Below are 26673 nucleotides of genomic sequence, written 5' to 3'. Positions count from 1 at the left end.
ATCTGAAATTATGACTAGACAGAACACAAATAACTTTAAAAAAATAAACTATAGAAAGGACAGAAAAAGAAAAAAATGGTATTCTTTTGTGGCATTGATGAATGCCAAATAAAATTGGAGCTCAACTGTTAAATAATTGTTGATAACTGAATACATGGGCATATGTATTTGCAGGTTGTTTACGTTTGTTTTGTTGTTTTTAAGCAATATGAATCCCAAGTCTCAAACCTCGCTCTCCACTTCACCAGGTATGAGTAAAGGCAATCTCTTTGAAATGTGACTGCATAAGAACTGCTTTAACATATATGCACAACGTGTTTAGGTAAGTTAGAAGCACCTGGACAATTAAGTAATTTCATTCAACCGATTGGTCTTTGCTATTTTCATAATCATAAGCTAGCAAGATGTACAAAAGTGTCAGTGTGTATGTTGCGTTTGTTTCAACATCAAACAGGCCTTTTACAAATTTGACAATGATCATGCACAAATGGAAACACAGGAGTACATGTGCTTAAAATAAAAGTGATTCCATCACATTGAAAGAATTTTTTTTTTTAAAACAAAGTAGCCTGTTCAAAGTTGGCTAGTCATAACAAAAATACACATTGCCCGGGAACTTTCATGCCCCAGGTCTCAAAAGGAGACCAAAGACAAGGATGTCAGGGAAAGAAATAATAAAATAAAAAGTTTAACTGACCTGAAACTACCTTACAGCAACATACACACACACAAACAAGCAAATTCCAAAGATTAATTCATAAAATCGATCCCAAATCTGAATGAAAATGTTTTTCAAAATAAGGTCATACACAAGCCAAGAATGTAATCCTACCACAATTACAAAATCAAACAAGTCTTACAATGCAAATAAATAAAACTACACCTGCTATTATTTTCCAATCACCTAAACAACAAATGTTGCATAAGTCTACACCAGAACAATACAAAAAATACAAAAATAAGTGTCAGCTAGACGAGTTCTTTTGTCTCTGAAATTTGGATCGGCACAAACTTACAAAACCAAAGCCGCAACAAAGCGTACAAAAAATGCTTAACTGCCCATAACACCAGGTAGTGCAACCTTCAATATATTCAAGTTTGAAACCCATCCACAGTCATTCCATCCCAACTGAGACAAATGAAGAACAAAAAGTTAACCAAACGAAGCTAGTTGTCACAAGAATTCCTCCTCAAACAGCCGTTGAGTGAGACGATCCAACTAACACCAGCGAAAGGGAACAGCACGCGGCCTGTCAGCTCCTTCCTTGACGAGAGGCTTGTGGAACTCCCGGCCTGGACGCGAGTGGATTTGAGCCCAGCAATACTCACAGTAGTACTGCAAACAGGTGACGTTGGCACAGAAGAACGGTGCAAACTTGCCAGCGCAGCGTGACCCATGACACTCATCACACATCTGATCATCCAGCACATAGGGCTTCACCTCCACCTGTAGCACAAAATTGTACATGTTAGCCTACACTTATAACTCATTACACATTACACATAAGAATGAACATCACAAATGAAAGAGCACTAAGTATATTGGTCACAACCGCCAATCTGCCACAACACCTTTTAGTAGTAGTTTTGTTGTAGCATCATGACAAAATTGGTAGCATTTCTTTTTAATTAAATGCACATGGTGCGCTTTGCATGGTTGTGGCACACTAGGAATTTGATACAACATGCGGACATCATATTACATGCGGTGATGTTTCGAGGTTGAATTTATCTGCAGAGCTCACAGGGCAGAAAATCCGTTTCCTTGTTATGTGACGATTGGGTTTTTTCTTTTGTTTAGCTGCAGCTTCTTAATTAACCTTCACTGTGTTTCGTGGGTTGTGGACGACCCAGAGCCTCACAGAATCGTCTTTATCTCTGAAACTATTTGGAGTTTTTAATTGAGACTTCATGTAATCGCCAATCACCATACGACCTTCCCATTGCCCTACTTTGTATCCTTCTTTGGAAAGTGTGGGTTGTGTGGTGAAGTCCGAAGCGTGATCCGGTGAAGGTTAAGCGTAGTAATGTACAAAATCTCAGCATGCCAAAATCGTAGAAGTTGGCAGTTCTGAGTAGTATATATGGGACCTGCCTACACAAAACAGTCACTGTTGTCCTGTCTCGTAAAGTCAGTCTCTGAAGTTATGTATGTGCTGTAACACTTAACTCACACAACTTCAACCAAACAGAAACATTAAGAACACACATGTTCCACAATTTGTAGTGGTTTTGTTGGCTTGGTTGGTATCTTGCCTTCTTTGTTGATCTGTATTTCATAAATAGCACACAGTTTAGACTGGAGATCCTAACTGGGATAAAGCAGGAGTTACTCACCCTTTTGTCAATATCTCCATGCTGTAGCTGTACAAATCTGGCACTGATGGCTGCAATGTAACTCTGTTGGTTGGAGAAGGCAACACGGCCAGCACCTTTAGGATATTTCAGCTCTGGATCCGTGTCGATGCCAGCGTAACAAACACCCCCGTACAGTCTGTCCATGATCATCGCAAGTTCAACTAGAAAAAATAAGATTGATGAATTCTATTAATACCAGTGTCTCCGGAGCATGCGTGTGCGTGGTGTGACTGTGCTCAGGAGAAATAAAATACCTGAACAAGAAAAGCACATTCTCATACCACTCACCTTCGTCAAAAGTATATGCAAAATGACTTTCACTATGATCAACCCAAACTTGACCCCACTGCGACCTTGAAATAGGCCCAGGATCAACAAGACTTATGTCTGGAGGTCAAAGAAGTTTCAAAGACCTAGCATCAAAAGTAAGAAACTGACACTATTTCATGTTTCAGGGCCTAGCATTGGAAAAAGTGAGTTCAGCTTACAAAGGCGGGGGTCTGGGGGCCGCAGGAGGCCTCCAGTGGGGTCCCGGGTGGTGGGGGTTTCCCCCGAATTTGAAATTTTTTTAAAGATTTTTTTACCTAAAATGACCCCCCAAAAGAAGATTGAGCAACTAAATTATGCCTTCACCAACAAGCAAAACACAGACAGAAAACAAGAAAACTGACAATCTTGTGTTATTTGGCCTAAAAGTGCTTAGGCCCCCCCCAAAAAATTGTCCGTTTCTGGTCACCCGACCGACCCTAAATTTCGGCGCCGACCCTAAACCTTTTTTTTCCAAACTCAAAAAGTTTTTTTTGTTTTTTTGGTGGCAAAGGACAGGGTGAGAAAATGAACAACAAAAACGTGTGAAAACGAAAGTCCGCTGACGATTTGTAAATGTGTTGAGTGTCTTGTCTCTATGTATAGTGAATCCAGTCTCTTTGCGCGATTTTTAAAGTTAGTTTTATTGGTCTACATTTGGGGTAAAAAAAATTTTAAAAAATAAAAAATAAAAAAAATCCCTACCTACCGACCCTATTTTTTTTAGCCATGTTACCAGAAACAGACAATTTTTTTTTTTTGGCCTTACCTTCTTCAAACAAACACAATGTCACTCAATGTCAGCAATGTCACTCCTTGTCTTAAAGTTGTTGAAAACTATACAGTCTCAGGCATAAAGCATGTCCCTCCTTTGCTTAAAGCCATATGTACTCGATGACTATACACGCTAATTGCTTTACCAACAGCTGGAGACATGCTAAATTAAGTTCCCTGCAAGATATTGTGGTCTAGGACCCCTTAAATGTTGAGATATTTGAATTTTTATTTTGATCTAGATCGTCCTATTTATAGATTTGCCAACAGAGGGAACGTTGACGCAAGGGAAATAACTCCGCGTCTTTGTTGACATCCTCACTTTTTCAGAGGCTAGAACAAGCTGTAATGCATGTATATGGTCCGCGCATGGCGACATATCGTCATTACATGGTCTTATGGTGCGTTTGACATCGATTATGGGCAAACTACACTTTGTAAACACGGGAGCGCGTACATATGCCTTTAAGTTGAAAATGTTGAAAACTATACACAGAGAACAAACTGAAGTTGTTAAAAAATTTTACACACTGGAAATGTCTTTAGCAGATGTGAGATGATCCTTCTTGGCTTATTGTTCTTTGAAAAAAGATTCAAGTTTGAACTGCTTGGCCTTGCGAAGCCCTTGTTCGTGTAAAATATTTCTTTCCGGCACAACTGACAGTATGCTTTGCCAGAAATAGCAACCTTTCGGAGCCATAGTCCGTATCGGCACATTACTTCTTCTGACTTGCCTTCCGCCTTCGGAACAAAATCCAGCCATTCCCACTTCCAGGAATACCTGGATTCTTTGACACTGAATGGCTGACCTCGTTCAACAATGTCGCTTCGAGACATTATTTCAAGTCTAGAGCCACAAAACACCGGCACAAAGCATGCTCGCGCGATGCCAGAGGAAGTGTGTGCTCAAGCAAACTGTCAAACAGATTGAGAATTGAACCGAACGGCGCACAAAACGAAAGCTGGGACTGTTTGGGTTTACCGTTTGGGAATAACAGGTTTTTGCATTTCGGTGTACACCAAATCGAGTTCCGCGTACAGGAGATGTTATTTCGGCGTAAAGTACGCCGAACGGCTTACAATGCTAGGCCCTGATGTTTTGATCCAAACTTGACCCCATTTTGACCTTGAAATTTGTTGAGGGTCAACAGATTTGAGTTGTATCTAGAAGTCATCAAACTTTAAACAGCTCTAACCACTATGGAACATAGCCTGTGCTTCAGACAAAAACAGCTAGTGGCGCTAAGCGATTAAAGGCACAGTAAGCCTCCCGTAAACCATCACAGATACGGTCAGGCTTTTACACACAGTACAAACACCCTTTCATTTAAACACTCACCGATTGAGAACATCCTAGGTGCCCTCCGTAAAGAGCGAACATTTTCAAAGAATTTATTTTTGCGTGGTTTATCTTACCCCTGAGCCATCGTAAACCCGTGTGATCCAGTTTCCCTTTTTCACAATGTAGTCGTCAGTTAGTTATTTGAATGCGACTATTTACAATAGCACGTTTTTATGCACGAAACAAACGGCTGTGGTTCACAAGAACTCTAGCGATGGCTTTTGACTGTTGAGAGGAACGGCGATATGCACTGATAAACCGGCGGCGTCTGCTACGACCCTTGCGTGACCCTGCTTCCGGGCTTTTCTTTTTTCAAACTTTCACAACTTCGAATTGTACTGATCTTGTCTTGATGAAAAAAGAATTCTTTTATGATTAAAGAATGTTTGTGTAACAAGCTGTCAATTTATTATTTAGATTTTAAAAGTTAGGTCTAGCACAAAAACGCACCACGGTCCAAAAACATTTTGATAATCATCGATTCACGGCTATCGCCAGTTTACATCGATAGAATGAGACCCGAAGGGAAGTAACTCATGTTTGACCTGAGTTCAGGATGGGTCCAAAAAGTGTTCGAGACAATCTGCAAAATTAATTCTTTAAAAATTGCTCGCTCTTTACGTAGGGCACCTAGGATGTTCCCGTTTGGTGAGCGTTCAAATGGAAGGGTGTTTGTACTGTGTGTAAAAGCCTGACAGTATCTGTGATGGTTTAGGGGAGGCTTACTGTCCGGGCGTGAATTCCGGTATTCATAACAGCCGTCCAGCACCAAAACGAGGCACCATTGCTGTTGAGGCCAAGTCCACGAAAATAAATTCTTTGAAAATTTCTCACGCTCGACAGAAAGCAGCCAGGATGTTCCCGTTCGGTGAGCGTTCAAATGGAAGTATGTTTGTACTATATGTAGACGCTCGGGGAGCTCTGTGATGGTTTACGGGAGGCTTACTGTGCCTTTAAACACTCTTTCTTTCGCACTATAACTCTGGAGATTATCACACACTATAACTCAGGAGATTATCAAGCGATTCGTCTGCCAAGCTCACATTAAATTTGATCCGAATTGGTCAAGAAACACCCGAGCTATAAGTGAAGGAAAGCATGCGTGAGCGCTTAATCAAATATATATAACTCCGGCGTTTGCAAAGTGGTTGGCTTGACATTTCCCCACAAATATGCCATAGGTTATTATAGGTATGGCATATTTCATGCCAAATTTCAGGCAAATCGACTGTTAAACACCAGAAGCGGTGAAAAGTGTGACAGACAGACAGACGGAAGAAAAGAGGCCTTTTAATAATATGGAGTGAGGATATTTACTTTTGCTGTTTTCTTAAGTTTTTGGATAACAGCCTTTGATGACATTGTGTGTTTTTTGTAGCTGTGCAGAGACAACTTTTGTTCTGTTACAGCACTCACATGTGTTAATCAATTCATCTGCACTAGCTTAAAAGATAATAACATTCAAGCACAGCATAAACTACAGCAACATTTTTTTTTATTCCTGAGCCCTTCAATTACATCTCTGCTATCCATTTTATTTTTTAGGTTTCTGTGTCTCTCTTTCTGCCTCACCTGCTCTCAATGGACGTGGCACACCACCGACAAATATTGTTTTGCGAGGATCCAGTGGTTGAGACCCATCCATCACAAAGTCTGAGTCGCTCAAAGTCCAAGGGCGAATCTGGACCTGAAAGATATGAGAGAGAATAATGTCAGCCTTGTCTAATGTGAATATCAGAAAAAACACTACATGTACACACTTAAAGCACTCAGCTTAATTTTCTGTACTTTATCGGTTTATGTGCGCAATTTCTTCAACAAACAACTCTGTTGTACCCTTTAGCAAGTATTTTCTGCCTTAGCCGTGTATAGACATGGAATTTTACTGTGTTAATCCCTGTTTGTAAGGTGTGGGCACTGTTAGACCCATACTTCAAAAGCGACAACAAAACATTTACTCCTATTTGGATAGTATGGGTTGTGAAGAACACATACTTTATACAAAAAAAGAAAAGAAGGGATGAAGCATATCATCCAGACATCGCAGCCAAACGCTTAAGTTGCCAAGTCAAAGTACATGTACTTAAACTTACAACATATCTCAAAACGATTAAACCTATAACATCAATATTTTTCCTGTTTTCATACACACAATCAACTCCAACTCACAGGCTTATCCTTCATGGTTGGACTGGAAACGCACCAGTACAGTTTGTCATCATCCACCAGACACATTTCTATCAAGTTCTGAACTGACAGCTCATCTTGAAAAATCAGGAAACAGTAACCTGAAACACACAGTCACATATATTATATAAAATATAGCTGTTGAAGGCTGTTGTTGAAGGCTGACATCTGCCTGTCACGATCTTCTTAGAAACATGTCAGTGTTTTGCCTGCAAGACAGAAGCTTTCGCCAACTCCACAAATCTGACGGGATTTACTCCTCCTTTTCATTTTTTTAAAGGATGAAATTTGCACTTATGTTCGTAAGTGACGGAACCCCCAAAATACATCATTCTGCCTGGTTGTTGTTTTTTCTCCAGATTTTCGTTTAAAATTAAATGAAAGTAATTCCATGGTCCCTCTTGATAATTGAGAGCACAGAATATATATATACTGGATCAATTTTATTTTTTTTACATGTTCCCAAAATCTTTCTCACTTTTTGATTGATATGACATCACAACATGTATATTTGAACGTATGGAACTTGACATGACTTGTTCATGTGTCCACATGCCCAACCATAGGAATTACCATACCTCGTGAACTGTTTATCTCAAGCTGAAGAATGGCAGAGGCCTTTTTAGTTTCTAAATGGTGATTGCCACAACCAGTAAGCGACTATTTTCATGCGAGATTTCCAGAGATCGTACCGCGCTTTCAATTGATAGCAAAAATCCTGTCCCACATTTTGATTCTCTTTCTCTTCAGTTGTACTTTGGACACATCTCTGTCCTATCATTTCAGACTCATAGGCCTCATAAAACAAGTAATTTTTCAGTTACACCTAAACTTGCAAATGAAATTGGAAATACATGTGTATGTAGTACGTTTTCAGACTTTCCTTGGATGCCACAGCAATATATATATCTCTCAAGTGTTGTGAGCCTTGTGAAGAAAAGAAACAGTTATAACTTATACTTATAGTGATGAAATAAAAGATATTATCAGTCTCCTTAACTTAAGTTAGCTAAACTTAGAATGACAACAGAAATCTGAATGCCATTCTGTCAAGCTCCAGAGCATGCATTATCAAATATGACACACGCTTAAAGCTTAGTAGGGGCAAAGAAGAAAAACAATGCTACCATCTTCAAAGGGAAGTTAGCAAATAAGATACAACTGAAAGACTTGAATCCTGGGTTTAACATATTTGGCATGCAAGTCTCTTGGCTGCAGGTAACCTAAAGCAAATACTAAAATGTCCCATGACCAGAGGGCAAGCATACGGGTGAAGCACAGCTGGATAATGGAATGGAGATGTTGAGTGTGCGCTTTGTGGAGCAAATCAATAGAAAGGATCAATACCTCCTCTCATAGCAGGTGGGAGGCCAGTTTCACATCCCCAGCCCACACAAACACAAACGTAAACACAACTTTCTTCCTTGTACACTGGCATTGACTATTGCAGTAAAATAAGGCAGTGTCAAAGAAAAGCCTCACACTACAAGCCGTTATTCCTTTGCAATCTTGTTTGTTTTACCTTTGGGAGGAAAGTATGACTTGGACTCAGCTTTGTGTGGCCAGTCAACCACCAATGGACCAAATCTTCTGAAGGCAGCAGTTATTTCCTCTGAAAATTAAATGAAAAATAAATGTGACACTGACAGACATGGTAAAGATAAGATATACAATTTGGATCCTTCATTTCTTGCTAGTTAAGTTTTTGTCATTGTAATTTTTTTTCGTAAAGCCAGTATAATGGCAAGATTTTTAATTATTTCTTTACTCTAATCTCTAACAATTGTACTATTAAGAATGCAGCAAATTTACAGTCAGCAAAGATGGACTATTGCCCTCCATTACAAGGTTACAAGAGACAGTGTAACAAATATTGTAATTCAATCAAGTTTGCGTTTTAATGAAACAGATCCTGTGATTGGTCAGAATGCCTTAACTCAATAAAAATTACCTGTCATTAATTACACATTAACATGCTTCCATTTGAAACTTCGAGGTCTTCATCGGGGATTGACGCCCGACAAAAGCTAATTGAAGCCCGACGGAGCGAAGCGACGGAGGGCTTCAATTAGACTTTGGGAGGGCATCAATCCCCGATGAAGACCTCGAAGTTTCAAATGGAAGCATGTTAATGTTATTGTAATTCAATCTGACGACGATCTCTTTCCTGCTTTCATGCGGTTGTAAACAGACAGAATTGGTTCTGTTCTGTTCACACACTACTTTCAGTCCACCTACCTGCAAGGGTCAAGTCCCAAGTGGACTGAAAGTAGTGTGTGAACAGAACAGAACCAATTCTGTCCGTTTACAACCGCATGAAAGCAGGCAAGAGTTCGTCGTCAGATTGATTTACGCTAATGGAAGCATGTTAATGTGTAATTATATGACTAACACATCAGCTTTGCGCAAAAAGCTATTGGACACCACGGACGACTTGGAACTGCTTTATTGCTTAGTTCATCACATTAGTTAATCCACAGCAAAGTAAAGAATCCAAATCTAACCTTCATCGATGTCAGGGGGTAATCCACCAACGAAGACCTTTCGTGAAAATCGCTCATTTTTTTCCTGTCCCGAGTTTGGCGAAGAGTGAGGCGGAGAGCTGAGGTTGGGTACAGTCTGATCCAAGGATCCATCATCAATAATATGGTTCTCCTCTATCAAGTAAGGGATTTTACCTGCAAAGTCAACAGTCATTCAATGTAATCATCTTATTATGCCATCAAAAAATATGTATGTATACATGTATGTATGGGGCGATTTATATAACGCTTGACGTTCTCTAAGCGCTTTACATATTAATTTCTGCCGTGTGAGATGGAATTTTTCACTCAATATATCACGCATTCACATCGGCCAGTAAATCTCAAGCCAATCAAGGCGAATATTTACTTTTCACGGCCTATTATTCCAAGTCACACGGGTATTTGGTGGACATTTGTATCTATGCCTATACAATTTTGCCAGGAAAGACCCTTTTTGTCAATCGTGGGATCTTTAACCTTTGCCGGATGCCGCTTTTGACTACACACTCCCGACGATGCGGGTTTGTCTGAACCCATACATTTGAAAGAGGGTTTTTACCGTTTATTCCTCTAACGACGATGCGGGTTTGTCTGAACCCATACATTTGAAAGAGGGTTTTTACCGTTTATTCCTCTAACGACGATGCGGGTTTGTCTGAACCCATACATTTGAAAGAGAGTTTTTATCGTTTATTTCTCTAACGACGGTGTGGGTTCAGGGAAACCCACAGCGCTACTTCAGTGGTTGCATCGAGTTTCTCCCTTCACCGACCTCTTGCAGGGGAGGGAGAGGGGGAGGGAGAGGGGGAGGGAGAGACTGAGAGAGACTGAGAGATTAAGAAAGAGAGAGAGAGAGAGAGACTAAGAAAGAGAGAGAGAGAGACTAAGAAAGAAAGAGAGAGAGAGAGACTAAGAAAGAGAGAGAGAGACTAAGAAAGAGAGAGAGAGAGACTAAGAAAGAGAGAGAGAGAGTCTAAGAAAGAGAGTGAGAGACTAAGAAAGAGAGAGAGAGAGACTAAGAAAGAGAGAGAGGGAGACTAAGAAAGAGAGAGAGAGAGACTAAGAAAGAGAGAGAGACTAAGAAAGAGAGAGAGAGAGAGAGACTAAGAAAGAGAGAGAGAATAAGAAAGAGAGAGAGAGACTAAGAAAGAGAGAGAGACTAAGAAAGAGAGAGAGAGACTAAGAAAGAGAGAGAGAGATACTAAGAAAGAGAGAGAGAGAGACTAAGAAAGATGGAGAGAGAGACAAATAAAGAGAGAGAGAGAGACAAATAAAGAGAGAGAGAGAGACTAAGAAAGAGAGAGAGAGAGACTAAGAAAGAGAGAGAGAGAGACTAAGAAAGAGAGAGAGAGAGAGACTAAGAAAGAGAGAGAGGGAGACTAAGAAAGAGAGAGAGACTAAGAAAGAGAGAGAGAGAGACAAAGAAAGAGAGAGAGAAGACTAAGAAAGAGAGAGAGAGACTAAGAAAGAGAGAGACTAAGAAAGAGAGAGACTAAGAAAGAGAGAGAGAGAGACTAAAAAAGAGAGAGAGAGACTAAGAAAGAGAGAGAGAGAGAGACTAAGAAAGAGAGAGAGAGACTAAGAAAGAGAGAGAGAGAGACTAAGAAAGAGAGAGAGACTAAGAAAGAGAGAGAGAGAGACTAAGAAAGAGAGAGGGAGAGAGACTAAGAAAGAGAGAGAGAGAGACTAAGAAAGAGAGAGAGAGAGACTAAGAAAGAGAGAGAGAGAGACTAAGAAAGAGAGAGAGAGACTAAGAAAGAGCTAGAGAGAGAGAGAGACTAAGAAAGAGAGAGACTAAGAAAGAGAGAGAGAGAGAGAGACTAAAAGAGAGAGAGAGAGACTAAGAAAGAGAGATAGAGAGACTAAGAAAGAGAGAGAAAGAGAGACTAAGAAAGAGAGAGAGACTAAGAGAGAGAGAGAGACTAAGAAAGAGAGAGAGAGAGACTAAGAGAGAGAGAGAGAGACTAAGAAAGAGAGAGAGAGAGACTAAGAAAGAGAGAGAGAGACTAAGAAAGAGAGAGAGAGACTAAGAAAGAGAGAGAGCGAGAGACTAAGAAAGAGAGAGAGAGAGACTAAGAGAGAGAGAGAGACTAAGAAAGAGAGAGAGAGAGACTAAGAAAGAGAGAGAGAGACTAAGAAAGAGAGACAGAGAGAGACTAAGAGAGAGAGACAGAGAGAGAGACTAAGAGAGAGAGACAGAGAGAGAGAGAGACAGAGAGAGAGACAGACAGAGAGAGAGACAGACAGAGAGAGAGACAGACAGAGAGAGAGACAGACAGAGACAGACAGTCAGATAGACAGACAGTCAGAGAGACGGATAGACGGATAGACAGACAGACAGACAGACAGAGCAACTGACAACAGACATACAGACAGAGAGATACGGACAGACAAACAGAGAGACAGACAGTCTCTTGGAGACAAACAGGCAGACAGACACTGTTCCGCCGCTTTGGTAATTATGGGTGTAGCAGAACCCGCGCCGTCGGCAGAGGGATAGTTACAATCACTACTACTCTTTAAAAGTATGGGTATGTGTGAACCCGCGCCATCGGTAGTGTTTATGTAAATTATCATAATCAATTAATTCTGATGTTTTGTCATGTACACACTAAAAATTTGCAGACAGAGAGCAAATTAGGTGTGTGAGAGATACTTAAAATTTCAAAACGATACCTTTAATGGTTCCAGAGTTACAATGATTTTAGTGTGTCTCTGGGTACAGGTGAACCCAGGAAGCACGGCAAAGGTTAACGTGCACACCCCAATGTAGTGTACACGAAGCATACAAAGCATATGTATAGCATACAAAGTAGTTTAAAAAACATACTTAATTTTTCATCTTGCTCACAAATCCTTATTTCACCATCCCCATATTTTCCCTTTATTTTTTGATGAAAGATAAAGCTTCTTCTTCTTTCATGGGCTGAAACTTCCAAGACTTTTACTACGTGTATGACCGTGTTCACCCTGCCATAGGCAGCCATACGCCGCTTTCGGGGGATGCATGCTTGGTATTTTTGTGTTCCCATATATATGGGTCATTCTCAGAAATGGTGGTCCAAAGTGTTACATACAAAGTAAAAAATAAAGTGTCAAGAAATACAAAATAATTGTTTTTACTATGAAGTCTATTGTTTGCTATACATAATAATGCAAAAATTAGACAAAAAGAGTAATTGGTTGCTAAATAAGAGACGTTTTAAAGTGTTGTATTTACGTGATGAATGTTGTAACATGGAAACCAAATTCCAACTTTAAACCACCTAAGCCTTCAATCCTTTGTGCATTTTTTATCAGTTCTGCAGTATTTTTGTGTTCTACCCAACACATTCTAGTTGTGAAAGGTAAGGACTTCAACTAATACAGTGGACGCCGCTTAATAAAACCGCGGTTAATAGAGCCAGCCGCTTATAAAAGCCGATTTCAGACGGTCCGGATTTATCACTATATCTTATGTATTAGAAAAAGCCGGTTAAAAAACCAACCCGCCGCTTATTAAAGCCAGTTTTCTCAGAGAAATCACGTAGTTTGTGACTAAAACTCACATTATCTTGTTCTGATGTGGAAGACGACCAACAAACAAACACTCATAAAATCGTTCTTCTCTGACGAGTAATGGTTCGTGACGGTGACAGCCGGGTGAAATTATTGATGTATCGAAGTGATCAAAGTACACGTACATGTACATAATTAAAACAAAAGTTCAACATCCTTCGTGAAGTTTTGTTTAGATTCAAACAAGTGTAAATGACGAAAGAAAGTGACTGAGTGACGTAAACAAAAGAGATTTTTTTTTCTTTCGAAAATGACGTATTCCTGGACCGCCGGTTAATAAATCCGCCGCTTATTAAAGCCATTTTTCGTCGGTCCAGAAGTGGTTTTATTAAGCGGCGACCACTGTATTGGTAAACAAGAAGGGCAAAGCCCATACGACTCACATGCTTTACACATTTTTCCTACCAAAATACATGTGACCTTGACCCAAGGTCAAGGTCATCCAAGGTCATGCAACACAAAGCTGTTAATTCAAGACATAGGAAGTACAATGGTGCTTATTGGCTCTTTCTACCATGAGATATGGTCACTTTTAGTGGTTCACTACCTTATTTTGGTCACATTTCATAAGGGTCAAAGTGACCTTGACCTTGATCATATGTGACCAAATGTGTCTCATGATGAAAGCATAACATGTGCCCCACATAATTTTTAAGTTTGAAACAGTTATCTTCCATAGTTCAGGGTCAAGGTCACTTCAAAATATGTATACAATCCAACTTTGAAGAGCTCCTGTGACCTTGACCTTGAAGCAAGGTAAACCAAACTGGTATCAAAAGATGGGGCTTACTTTGCCCTATATATCATATATAGGTGAGGTATTCAATCTCAAAAACTTCAGAGAAAATGGGAAAAATGTGAAAAATAGCTGTTTTTTAGGCAACATTTATGGCCCCTGCGACCTTGACCTTGAAGCAAGGTCAAGATGCTATGTATGTTTTTTGGGGCCTTGTCATCATACACCATCTTGCCAAATTTGGTACTGATAGACTGAATAGTGTCCAAGAAATATCCAACGTTAAAGTTTTCCGGACGGACGGACGTCCGGACGGACGGACGGACGGACGTCCGGACGACTCGGGTGAGTACATAGACTCACTTTTGCTTCGCATGTGAGTCAAAAATGACATTTGGAACAAAACTAAGGTGAATGTCGCAACACAGAAACGAAATGCTTGAACCACTTTCGGTTCCTGTGCGACAGACATGAATCTGCACTGTTTGGCCTTTCCTGCCGGCAAAACCCGTCTGACCCAAAATAACTACACAAAACACAATTCGTCAGAGTTTGCTGTATTTGTTGAAAGTTCCTGTTGCGTTCAGATTACCCATTTTAAATACTTGATGAATGTCGAACATCGACGATCAGAGGATACGAAAACTTCTTGGCTGCTTTGTTCCGCTAAACTTCGCGCTTTGAGAGACTGTTTGCACTCGATATCCTTCCGACACTACATTGTCGCCATCCGCGGTGTGTAAGTTTGTGACAAAGCTTTGCAGGCTCGACAATTAAGTAAAAACCATCTTCAGTCGTAACGTAGGTCAGGATACGTCGCCATGAGTTTCAGCAAATGATATGATTCTGGTGTTTTCTGTGAATATTTGGCTGTGATTCAAAGGACTATTTTCTTGTTCGAACTTCCTGTGCGCCAAAGAGCTAAAAATAGCCGTGATGTGGCAAAGTCATGGAGCACATTGCTGTCCGATGTTCGCGCGTCGAGTCCGGATACGAAGCGTTACGACATTCATAATTTTTTGTTCGAAGCCCGTAACTTCAAATTCCGCGTAAGTTTTTGCAAAGATGTGTTGCTACGTCCAATACTGAACTCCTGACTGTTGATTGCAGTAATTTGTTGGTGTTTGCATGTTTGCATTTAGCCATGAGACTGAACATATTGTTGATCACGAAAGTCGTGTAACGCTTCGGCGATCCGGAAACGGCCGAACTTCGCAATTGAAAAGCACACAAAAACAACACCAACGTATAGAAACCATTTTTATTGACATACAACAATGCTTTAATGTCTCAGGAATAGATTCAGATGAAAAAAGTCGTGCTAGAAATAATTTTAATTTACTTTTTCATGATTTCAAATGTGTCACCCCTACTCACTCTCACTCGACCACCATTTCTGAGAATGACCCATATATATATATATAACCCACTAAACTCGGACATAGATTACAGGATCAGAATTACACTTTACAGGATTCAACGTTCAGTGCGCACTTAGTACACAGTACATCCTTGGTACTTGTTCTTCTGCGTTAATGGGCTGAAACTCTCACGTACAGGTGTTTTTGCACCAGTGGGTTTGACCATTTTTAACCCCGCCATTTAGGCAGCAATAGGCCGCTTTCGAGGGCATCTTTAGTACAAAGTCGCTGCCTTACTTCTCAAAACTTTTTCATTCTGCCTTTGTGTAATTTTTAACTCCATGTTTTAGATAGCATTAACAATCAAGATACTCACTTCTGAAACTCTCATGTTGCTGTTCAAGAGATGCGTTTCTCATGATGTCAAGCAGCTGATTCTCCAGAGTGGGAAATTTCATTGTATCGAACTGTCCACCACGTTCCTGAAAACAGATACATGGGTCTCTCAATTTCATGAGTAAGAATAAAAAAATAAATATTATTTATTGTTTTGAATGTGGGCTCCAATCCTCCATATGTTCTCAACTCACCTTCAACAGCCATATATATGATTCAGGCCTATAGATGTCTTCGGTCAATGAGGCATACTTGTTTGATCCTATATATAATATTATATATATATATATTACCTACTATTCAGACTTGGTCGTGTGACAGACGTTTTCTTCCACATGAGAGGGCCCCAAAGGGTTTAAAATCGTGATCGTGATTGGTGTTTTTTTACCTTTCTGTGACCGTGATTGCCGAAATTTCCATTTCTGTGATCGTGATGGGACTTTGCCCGTGATCCGTGATGACAAAAAAATCAAGTCTCGTGATCATGATTGTCATTTGTTTTCGTGATCGTGATGGGCATTATTGCAAAGCATTTTATTTTCAACGTACATTTTTTACAGCTGTATCACTCTATCAGTATGATCCTCTATTCGTCAAGGAGCTAATCCCGATTGAAGGGAAGCAACAACACATTCAGAAATATGATTTTGACAGCGATTGCTTCCCTTTAAGAGAACCAATCACACAAAAAAGAGATCCAATCAGAAGGCGAATTGCAAAAGTCTGCCAAACTTCATCCAATGGAAGGGCTTCGTGCAAAAGTTTTGAGTGCATTCAGTCAAATTCGAATTCGAAGATCAACAAGAAGGGCAAAGCCCATACGACTCACATGCTTGACCTTGACCTTTACATGACCTTGACCTTCAGGGTCAAGGTCAAATAACTAAACCTAGCAATGACATACACTAAGAACTGCTTTACATATTTTTCAGTGATCGCGCTAGGTATTTTTCAAACCGGTATGACGTCATGAGCTGGCTACAAGGCTCTCACGAAAATCGGTAAGCTTGCCAAGGCAACCAGTAAAAGACAAACAATGACTTACAATACATTAAATCAATGTCAGTGATATGCGGACGTTTTTTCTCCCCCCCCCCCCCCCCCCCCCCCCAAAGCAACTGTCGCACAACTTGACAGTAACACATCAGCAGCCGCTGTGAGAGAGAGAGAGAGAGAGAGAGAGAGAGAGAGAGAGAGAGAGAGAGAGAGAGAGAGAGAGAGAGAGAGAGACTTCCAAAATAAAATAGGAAAGCAAATAGTAATCACGCAACTGGAAGACTTACTCACTAGTTACTGTTACAGTTTCACTTTCGCCTAGTCTTTGTTGTCAACAAGTTTTCACGCGCAGAGCCAACAGCATTTCTATGACTTAGCGATTTTGAATGGTCTTCGAGAGATGAATGTTGAAAATTTCGACAACCTCTTGTGTAACCATTTTTTTGACGTGTTTTTTTGCCGTCTTCACAAAACATGAGAAAGTTCTCCCCCTCCCCCTCTGTCCGCAACCACAGAAACTCTTTGCACCATTTTTCCTGAAATCGTTTGACAGTGGAAGATGCCGATGTTGGTTTCTTTGCCGCCGCTTGAGACTCGGGCTCTGCAGATGTACTAGGCCGTGAAGTACTTTCACTTTCAGTTCCTTCATTCAAAGGCCTTTTCTCACCTCTTGGGGGTAGAAAAGACAGTAAAGATCGTTGCTTCTTCATCGCAATCGACTCGCCTCACAATAATCAACTGTATGTAGACAAAGATCTAAGCTGGTGTGAGTACGTGATTTCCCGGTATGATGCTATGTCGGCTATAGTTAGACGCCGTCCCTTATAACATAAACTGAAAGATTTTACGATGGACCGGGAACCGAAAGAAATGGCGCGAAAAGTATGATGTCTGATTTTTGACGTCATGTTTGACACCTTGACATCAAGTGTCATCAATGGAGACATAATCGCAACATTGTAGCGCTGTCACAACAAGCCATCCAAATCTCTCTCTCTCTCTCTCTCTCTCTCTCTCTCTCTCTCTCTCTCTCTCTCTCTCTCTCTCTCTCTCTCTCTCTCTCTCTCTCTCTCTCTCTCTCTCTCTCTCTCTCTCTCTCTCTCTCTCTCTCTCTCTCTCTCTCTCCCTCGTACTGACAAACGATTTTTGTAATTACTACTTTTTTTTTACCGGTCAAACCAAATAACAATCGGTACGTCTGACCGACATCCACTTTTTTTTCCGGTATTGGCGAATCTTAACCGGTAAAATACCGGAAATTACCGGTAAACGCGATCCCTGATTTTTCCTACCAAAATACATGTGACCATGACAAGGTCAAGGTCATCCAAGGTCATGCAACACAAAGCTGTTAATTCAAGACATAGGAAGTACAATGGTGCTTATTGGCTCTTTCTACCATGAGATATGGTCACTTTTAGTGGTTCACTACCTTATTTTGGTCACATTTCATAAGGGTCAAAGTGACCTTGACCTTGATCATATGTGACCAAATGTGTCTCATGATGAAAGCATAACATGTGCCCCACATAATTTTTAAATTTGAAACAGTTATCTTCCATAGTTCAGGGTCAAGGTCACTTCAAAATATGTATACAATCCAACTTTAAAGGACCCTTGCGACCTTGACCTTGAAGCAAGGTCAACCAAACTGGTGTCCAAAGATAGGGCTTACATTGCCCTGTATAGCATACATAGCTAAGGTTGCCATTCTCGATAACTTCAGAAAAAAATGCGAAAATGTGAAAAATGGTCGTTTTTAAGACAAAAATTACGGCCCCTGTGACCTTGAACTTGAAGTGAGGTCAAGTTGCCGCACATGTTTTTTGAGATCTTGTAACCATACACCATCAGGCCACATCAGGTGTTGATAGACTTAATAGTGTCCAAGAAATATCCAACGTTAAAGTTTTCCGGACGGACGCCGGGACGGACGGACGACTCGGGTGAGTACATAGACTCACTTTTGCTTCGCATGTGATTCAAAAATGGCGTGCAGCGGTACTGTCATCGAACTTCTGTTATATTTTGTGAATTCAAGCCAGACCAAAGCAGGCGGCGAGAATGCCTTCCTTGGTGGAAAGGTCAGGCTACGGTCCGTCTTTCCGAAGACGAAATGTCAAGGTATGTCATCTATCAGGGCCGAACTAGGTAAGTACTGGGGGGGGGGGGGGGGGGGGGGGGGGGGGTTACAGATGAGGGTCCAGGGGGCAAAGCCCCTTGGTGGGGGTCCAGGGGGCGAAGCCCCCTTGGTGGGGATTGCAACCTTGGGGCGAAGCCCCCTTGAAGCTGAACGTTTTTTGAACGAAAAAGGTAAATTCGACAGCAAGCTGTATAGGCAATGAAGAAGAATTGAGATTGTAACTTGACTCTACTTTTCATCACAAAAATCGTTGATGAAAAATGTCTTTCGAAAGGGGGTGAGAGGTGCGATTTCTCCTCGGATTTCATGATGATCCAGATGCACCCCCCCCCTCCTCCCTCACCCACACACACAAAAAAAAGCGTTTGGGAGGTACATGCTTAAGCCAGGGGGGGGGGGGGTGGGGTGGGGGGGTTGCGCAACCCCTGTAACCCCCCCCCCCCCCCCCCCCCCCACTTCCCTAGTCCGGCCCTGTCTATGTTGCTCTATGACTGTTCTGAATGTAGGCAAAGATCTTGAAATTTGTTCAAGATCTTTGAGTTTGATTGAGATCATTGACATTGTCGACATTGCCACGTCCGGCTGTCACTCGCTCAGTGTGATCTCGACTGGCTCGAGTCTGATCGAGTCTGCGTGTAGCCAAAACCGAAACTAGAAATGTGTTTTTCATCCCAGCAACGTGGACACGCTTGGCATAGATTCTAATTGTCGCTTCTTTGCATTAAGCTTGGATTTATTTTAGCGCCTGTAAACTTATCAACAATGGGTTAAATTCAGGAACTATGGACGCGGCGGGGAGACGTGCCAGTTTGGGTCACTTGATCCTCATGTCAAAGTCGACCAAAGTCATGTTCGTTGGGGATTATGTTATTATAGACTCTACCATCACACATACATACATGTACTTTATTTTCAATCCACCCAATAGTTTTTGAGAAAATGGGTTTAAAAGATTTAGCTCTGGAAATATGAAATTGTGCAAGTATATATATTCATGTGTGTGAGTGAGGGTGTGGGAGTTGAATGTGTATGAGTGTATATTCCTTCACCCACCTTCAATTCATGATTCCTAGACTGACCTTTAGTCAGGATTATAGACTCTACCATCACACATGTATACATAAACAATAGATCCAGAGGAGCGAATTACTGTGTGGTTGTGTTTACTTTGACACGTGCTTTCTGTACCTGCAACTTTTACCGTGACCATGATTTGCCACTCAGGTGTTCGTGATCGTGAAAACAAAAATCAAGGTAACTGTGATCGTGAAAGCTAAAATTTTCCTTCCCGTGATCGTTATGATACCCCCCCCCCCCCCCCCCCCCCCCCCCCCTTTGGGGCCCTCACATGAGATTACGTTGATTGTCTAACGAAGCCGTCAGGCTGAGTTAGACATCAGCTAATCGAGTGTGGAAGAAAACTCTGTCACACGACCAAGTCTGAATAGCATTTATGTCTCACAGCTTCAACAGAGGAGAGAACAAACACGTTTTGCGTACTCACGCTTGACAAATCTGAACGCAGGGGCAGCCATTGTGGAGAGATCTACTTTTTGACGGAAGTGACCGAACAACTATGAATGACGTCTCGGTATGTGTGAATGACGTCAGAGTCATCGTCACAGTCTGTATCTTTTGAAGCATCGCATTTTTCATGAGGTCTTTCTCAGTGACTACATGCGCAAAATGTTTGTCCTTTACGGGATCTTTGTCATGTCTGTCCATAACTCTGTCCTTATAGTTATAGATTCATACCAACAGGCCTCGTGAGCAAGCCACTTTCCAAGGGCAGCTAAATTAAATTCGCGTATGAAAACAGTACTGTCGTCTGGGATGCCGTTTTCAGTATTCTCAGCGTTGAAGAATTTGTAAAGAGAAGAAACGATAACAGCAGGAGAAATAAAAGTTGTGTGCATTTTTGGGCTTTTGGAGGGACGATTTCGAGTTTGAATCCGATTTGCACATGCTCCAAAGTGTGTAACATACAATCTTCCACACGTTTGCTTTAGTAGTGGCAAAGAAGGAAAGCATGACATATATATATTATAATGCTCTGACCTCTGGATGGCCAACTGTCTGATTGTTTTTGAGTTGAAGACTAGGAGGTCTTCCGACAATCAATTTTTCAACTGAACAGACAAATCCAGGACATGTGGTTCTCTACATACTTTTAATCCAGGTTTAACTGATCTGTAGAGTCTGGGAACAACACTGAAACTAAACGCTTGAAAACCAGTTAGGAAGGGCTATCTTCAAGTGTTGAAAACTTCAACTTGATGTTGGAAGACAATTTTTAAACCATGCGACTTATTGTGAGAGACACTAAAAGTAATATGTTACTTATTTGTAGACACTTCTGGCAGGAAGCAGCCACTTCCTAGCAGTGCCTGTTTCACTTTCAGGCAAAATTATGAGTTGGGGGGCCATGACAAGTTTGACTTTGAAGTTTCCCAGATCTATCTATACTCAACTGAAAGTTTGATGCACACTATCCTGTTATTGTAAGACTATCATTATGATGACTGTATCACTCCAGTGCTTTACAATTTATCTTTTTTATGTGGTCCTCAACAAACAAAAACACAATGAGGCATCACACAACACTTTCAGATTTTTTGACACCTGACTCATTGATTGTCTCCCTTCCTCCTGCATTCTTGGCAGCAACACTGAACACTGTCACTCACGTGGGCATTGCAACTTTATCAAAAAATATGTGGAGGGGTTGTGGTGGTTAGTGGGGAGGCAGCAACAATGGAGCAACAATTCAGTTTAGTTCACCCTTACTCCAATACTGTGGCTGCTAAAAATTAAAATCCAGTCTCCAGGGCTGATGTGCACAAGAAAGAGTCCAACTGGGTGGGAACAACCTTTAGCTCGAATTTGTTGACCTTGTACTGGTAGTTCTACTGGGAATGGGATGGGTTTTTTCGCATATCATCTTATGTGCAACTCGTTATAATCTCAAGTACCAGGAGAAAGTCATTGATCACATTCAGCGTTCAGTCAAGAACCATGATGTTGAGTCAGATTACTCATCAAGTATTTAGCAGGAGGTGTATGTATTCATGAGTACACCTGGCCTTTTTGTTTTACCAAGATGACAAGAAGTGTGGTGCCTCTTTACATTCGGGGGATGAAAAACACTAAGTCAATCGCTGTACATATCAATCTTTTAACATGAATAATGAACTGTCCTGGCATACGAGGAAAAATATCCAGAGTTAAGGGACCGAATGTCTCAGAAATCTTTTCAACGTCTGGCAGTGGTATCAATTACTAATGACAATGTACACAAGGCCAAAAAATGCTTGTAGCACCAGTAACACCTTGGTAGGTCTACAAGAACCTCTTCTAATACTGTTAAATTATGCTGAAAACTGGCCTTGGTTTGATCATTTTACTTTCCCTATTACTTACATGATCAAAAAAAACCAATCCAGTCACTAGTGAGGCACTCTGTAGGGAGGTCACCATCCAACCCAAAACTGGGTAATACTAATTGTATAAGGGCAAAACAAAAAATATGTTGGTTTAGGGTAACCCGACTGACCTTATTTTTTCACGCCGACCCAAAACGTGTTTTTTTCTCATAATCTCAAAAACAAAAAATTATATTTTTGGCACATTTTGCGAACCATACCGAGACTAAGGGAAGCTAAGGGAAACAAAATGGTGATGTTAACTTAAAAATATTAAACTTTAAAAAAAAAAAATTTAAAAAAAACCAAGACCCTATTTGTTTTGGTCACGTAGTCGGTTACCCTAAACCAAAAATGTTGTGTGTGGCCTAATACATACATGTATGTATGAAGAAAAAAATAAACAGCCTTTAAGATTAAGACATTGAGAAATTGAAAGAGTGGACAGGCATAAGCATGGTACAACTCTTGGAAACATTACACCACAGACAGAAACGAGGACAGAAAATCGCAGCTGTGTCAACCAAGCCTGAATACACCCCCCTCCTAGGTCAAGGGAGTGAACTGAGTGAACACACATTCGTATACCATACATACATACACGTACACACTTCTGAAACATAATCAGCAAACTGTTTGTGATCACCCAACCTTTCATTTCTTGCTTCAAGTGCTTCTTGTTCGGCAACGTTCCTAGTCCTACAATACAAATTACATGATCTGTTGTGTAGGCTATACAATCAGCATGCTGAATTGTAATGTTACATTCTTTGTTTCATGTTTGACTCTGAAGTTAACTCAATAACTGTCCTGAATACATTTCTCACTCCATTCACACATCAAAATGCACTATGTATGAATGGCATGCCGCCTTCCCTGGCAGGCCCTATCTCGGTCAATGTATTCGTTTCTGCAGTGTTGTTTGCAGGGTCACTGACGCATACTTATTCTTTTATGATGTGATGACGGTGGCCAGTCGATAGTTTTGTCATGCAGGAGGTCGATCTCCAGATTGACAGAAAACACAACTCCTCTAAGGCTCTATACTATAGTCAGTGAAGTCACGCACAAATCGAAGTCCCATGAGTGATTTTGAGGCTTGATTGTTACTTTTTAGAATGTGCATGAGGTCCACACTTTAAAGAGCCCTGTCAGAGAAACTACATGTATAATTAAAGACTGACGGGGACACGGTACACTGACTTGAAGGTACACTGACTTGAAAGTTTCGGCAACACAAAATCACACAGGTAGGCCTAACAGAATCAAAACAAAAAAAGTGTATACAGTAGTGTACAACTGTGCCGTCTGGTAGTGGTAAGGGACATGTAATGTAAACTGAAAATGCATACGTGTCTATTCATGCGCATACACTTTGATGCTGCCTTTGATTAAAGACGTCAATTAGCCTAACATTTACCTCTGTAGGCCTATCATTTCTTATCCCTGCTGGGCATTTTTTACCTTTTTTAAAAATTTATTTTTGTCTGGAATTAAATCTTGAACCCGACTCTTCTGCTGAGCTGACACTTTGACAGTGTACCTATAGGCTACATCACACGTCTTTCAGTTTCATTACTGATTAGGGTATCTACAGCAACATAAAGCACGAACTATTCAAAACAAAACAAACAGTTCATACAAACATAACTTAATTTATTATCATTGCAAAACTTACCTGATATGATATGAAACCTTCTTTGTGCATGGCCAAGTCATCAAATGTTCCAAAATCCTGCTTTACTCCAGTGGCTGCTTGATGTATCTGACCAGAAAAAGAGGTACTCCTTCGAAATTTTGATGGTGCCATCAGTGCTTGCTGTTGGTGTTGCTGTATTTGCTGCTGAAGGGCTGCTTTCTTGAACGCACCCATTGGACTGATTGCATTCAAGTTTGGAACAGACCTCCGTTGATGCTGAGGGGGCATTCCACCCCATGGGCACAGGGTCGCCTGGCCCTGCTGGCCAGGTGGCCACGTTACAGGTGCTTGGTGGGCATTAGTACTCCAGTTCTGGTAAGTTTTGGGATTACTCAGCATGAAGTTGGTTTGACGCTGGGGGAAGTTATGATGGGCCGTTATGGCTCTTCTCGATGCTGGTTGCTGATGGGCTCCCGTCATGCCAACATGACCAACAGCAAAACCACCCCTTGTTTGACTAAACACAGTATTCGGAGCAGCAGCAAACTGTTGAAAACTAACGGCACCGTTGACCGACGGATATCCTTGGTAAATCGAGTCGTCTGGAGGTCCAGACCAGTGATGCAGATCTAGGGCAGCAGCAGACGAAAAGGACGTAACAGGTGTTACACTCACACTTGGAACAGTATGGTCTGCCGAAGAAAGAACCAGATGGAGAGGAGAAGAGTTTAAAATGTCACGTTTCTTTTCCTCTTGAAGGTGTCCTGCTATTCCATTCTTCAAATTTCTGTTAGCTTCATCCACGATATGTTCTGTGTCGTTACTATGCACTGTGTTAGAAGATATTTGTTTGGCAGATGATTTTTCGAGGAGCGTATCATCTTGCATTTTACCACTTGGCACAGAATCTGAAAACAACGACTGGTCCGTTTGCTGGCCTTGGGGTGATAAAGCTCTTACGTACGCATTTCCCTGGAGCCCAAATTCCCCCATCAGCTGGAATCTGATTCTGAGACAGGAGATGTTACTGGCAGTGTCGCCGAGCTCCTCTTCGCCACGTCTGCTTCGCAGCTACACTGATCAACTGTACACACTCTCGTACCCAATGCTCTTTGTTTCCAAATCTGGCGACAGCTTACAGCGCACACCATTGGATGAATGAAAATTAGACGCAGAGATAATCATATGGATTCAATATCCAATTTTTATCTGAATAAATTTATCATTCTACTGTCTGGCAATCTATTAACTTGATAGTACACTTCAAGATCTGTTGAAACAATTACACATCTAAGATCGGATAAGCATTTTACAGGGGTTAGAAATTGAAGCGTTTTATGCATGCTCGATCTGGGGCCCCGTAGCAAACCAATAATAACGCTAGTTTCGATTTGAGAGACCACGCGTGCCGCTCGAGATTGCGAACTCAAGGAGACTCAGTGATACACATGTTCAAAATGTGTTTACTGTTCCTATTACAAATGAGGAAAAACACTAAATTTTGCAACAGCAAAACTGACAACGAAGTTGCCCGTTTAGATCCTATTCATTCTACAATTCTAATGCTGATTCTAGAACTTGAAGGCTGAGACGGAAATCAGTTAACTTTCATCTCACACTGTTACATTATATTACAGTCCTTACACTGTAGTAAGAGGTATATCGAATAAGTAAATAGATGTAAATAGGTAAACAACAAATCACAGATGGATTAAAAAAAATGACGAAAACGATGTTCGTTGAATCTTACCAGACGAAAACACTGAATCTCACACACGCGCGGCGAACACACACTGACTGACACCGACTGACCCCGGCAGTGGCACGCACTCGCACACACACACAAACACACACACTAATTGGTTTACCGTGCTGAGAACTGCGCACATCAGTTTTGCTGAGAGTACTCATACGGCAGCGACCACTGAGATCACTCTGATCAGTCCGATGTTGAAACACTGCGGCTTCGCTTTATGTTTACATGTTTCGTCAAGTTTTGACTGTTTTCACTGAGACTGACTGGGAATCGAGACAAGGGTGGTGATGATTGCCGTGTGTATGTGTGTGCGGTGTTTGTAGAGTGATCAGTTCCCAGAACTACTGGACCACGGCCGATCTTCGTGAAACTGCGTGACCCCCGAAATCGGCGTACTGAATGCTGCCTGAATGGCGGGGTAAAAACGGTCCGTGATTGCTTCCCCACTTCAAAAACAAAAACACCTAAATTTAAAAACAAACAAATATATATGAAAATGTAATTATCCCAGAATTTAGTTGAGCAAGTGACTAAAGACTTTTTGATAGGAAAGACATTTTAAAATACTGAAAAGTACAAGAAAAGAGTGAACAAAAAGAAATAATAATCAGAGGGAGGGATATGGAACAGCCAAAACTGAGACAAATACTTTTGTAATTTCTTTACAGTAAATACAAAATGTCTAGAGAATTAGCAATATATCTAACATTGACTGACTGTGTGATGATATCTTCCGCTATTGGTCTGTTTCGTCAGTGATATCAAAATCGAGACCGGAGGTCTCGATTTTGATATCACTGTCTCAACAGACCACAGCAGAAGATAAGTATCATCACACAGTCCGTCAATATTGGGTACTGAAATGTGTTGATATCGCCGCTTGACGCGACTTGTTACATTTAGTCAATTTTGACTAAATGTTTTAACATAGACCAGGACTGAATCGAGACGAGGGTCGTGGTGTATGTGTGTCATGCAGTGTGTGTGTGTGTGCGTCAGTGTGTGTGTGTGTGTGTGTGTGTGTGTCTGCCCACGGTGTGGGTGTGTGTGCCCACGGTGTGTTTCCCGGTATGTCAGTGTGTGTGTGTGTGTGTGTGTGTGTGGACAGCAATTCAGTCCAGGAAAACTACTGGACAGATCTTAATGAAATTGTACATGGCAGTTCTGCAAGATA

At 41.1% G+C, this 26673-nt stretch overlaps 1 protein-coding gene across 1 annotated transcript; it reads right to left on the bottom strand.

Moving 5' to 3' along the window:
• Positions 1–774: 774 nt before the first annotated feature.
• On the bottom strand, positions 775–24966 carry LOC138982849 (cytoplasmic polyadenylation element-binding protein 2-like). Its single transcript, XM_070356219.1, has 8 exons — positions 23783–24966; positions 15524–15629; positions 9472–9645; positions 8490–8579; positions 6950–7068; positions 6353–6467; positions 2338–2519; positions 775–1447 (listed from the first exon to the last, which is right to left on the bottom strand). Exons 1-8 carry the CDS (start codon positions 24734–24736, stop codon positions 1220–1222), a joined length of 1968 nt encoding a protein of 655 aa, XP_070212320.1. The 5' UTR covers positions 24737–24966; the 3' UTR covers positions 775–1219.
• Between the last annotated feature and the right edge of the window lie 1707 nt (positions 24967–26673).

Source organism: Littorina saxatilis, linkage group LG12 (genome assembly GCF_037325665.1).
Source record: "Littorina saxatilis isolate snail1 linkage group LG12, US_GU_Lsax_2.0, whole genome shotgun sequence".
In the NCBI taxonomy this organism is placed as follows: Eukaryota; Metazoa; Mollusca; class Gastropoda; order Littorinimorpha; family Littorinidae; genus Littorina; species Littorina saxatilis.
Note: the sequence above shows the minus strand (reverse complement) of the source record. Positions and strands in the feature narration are given on the sequence as shown.

Coding starts and splice junctions, on each gene's coding strand:
- LOC138982849 (XM_070356219.1), bottom strand. CDS start 24,736: ATGGGGGAATTTGGGCTCCAGGGAAATGCGTACGTAAGAGCTTTATCA. Junction 6,468..6,949: donor CAACCATGAAGGATAAGCCT/GTGAGTTGGAGT, acceptor CATATCTTTCAG/GTCCAGATTCGCCCTTGGAC. Junction 1,448..2,337: donor ATGGAGATATTGACAAAAGG/GTGAGTAACTCC, acceptor TTTGTGCTACAG/GTGGAGGTGAAGCCCTATGT.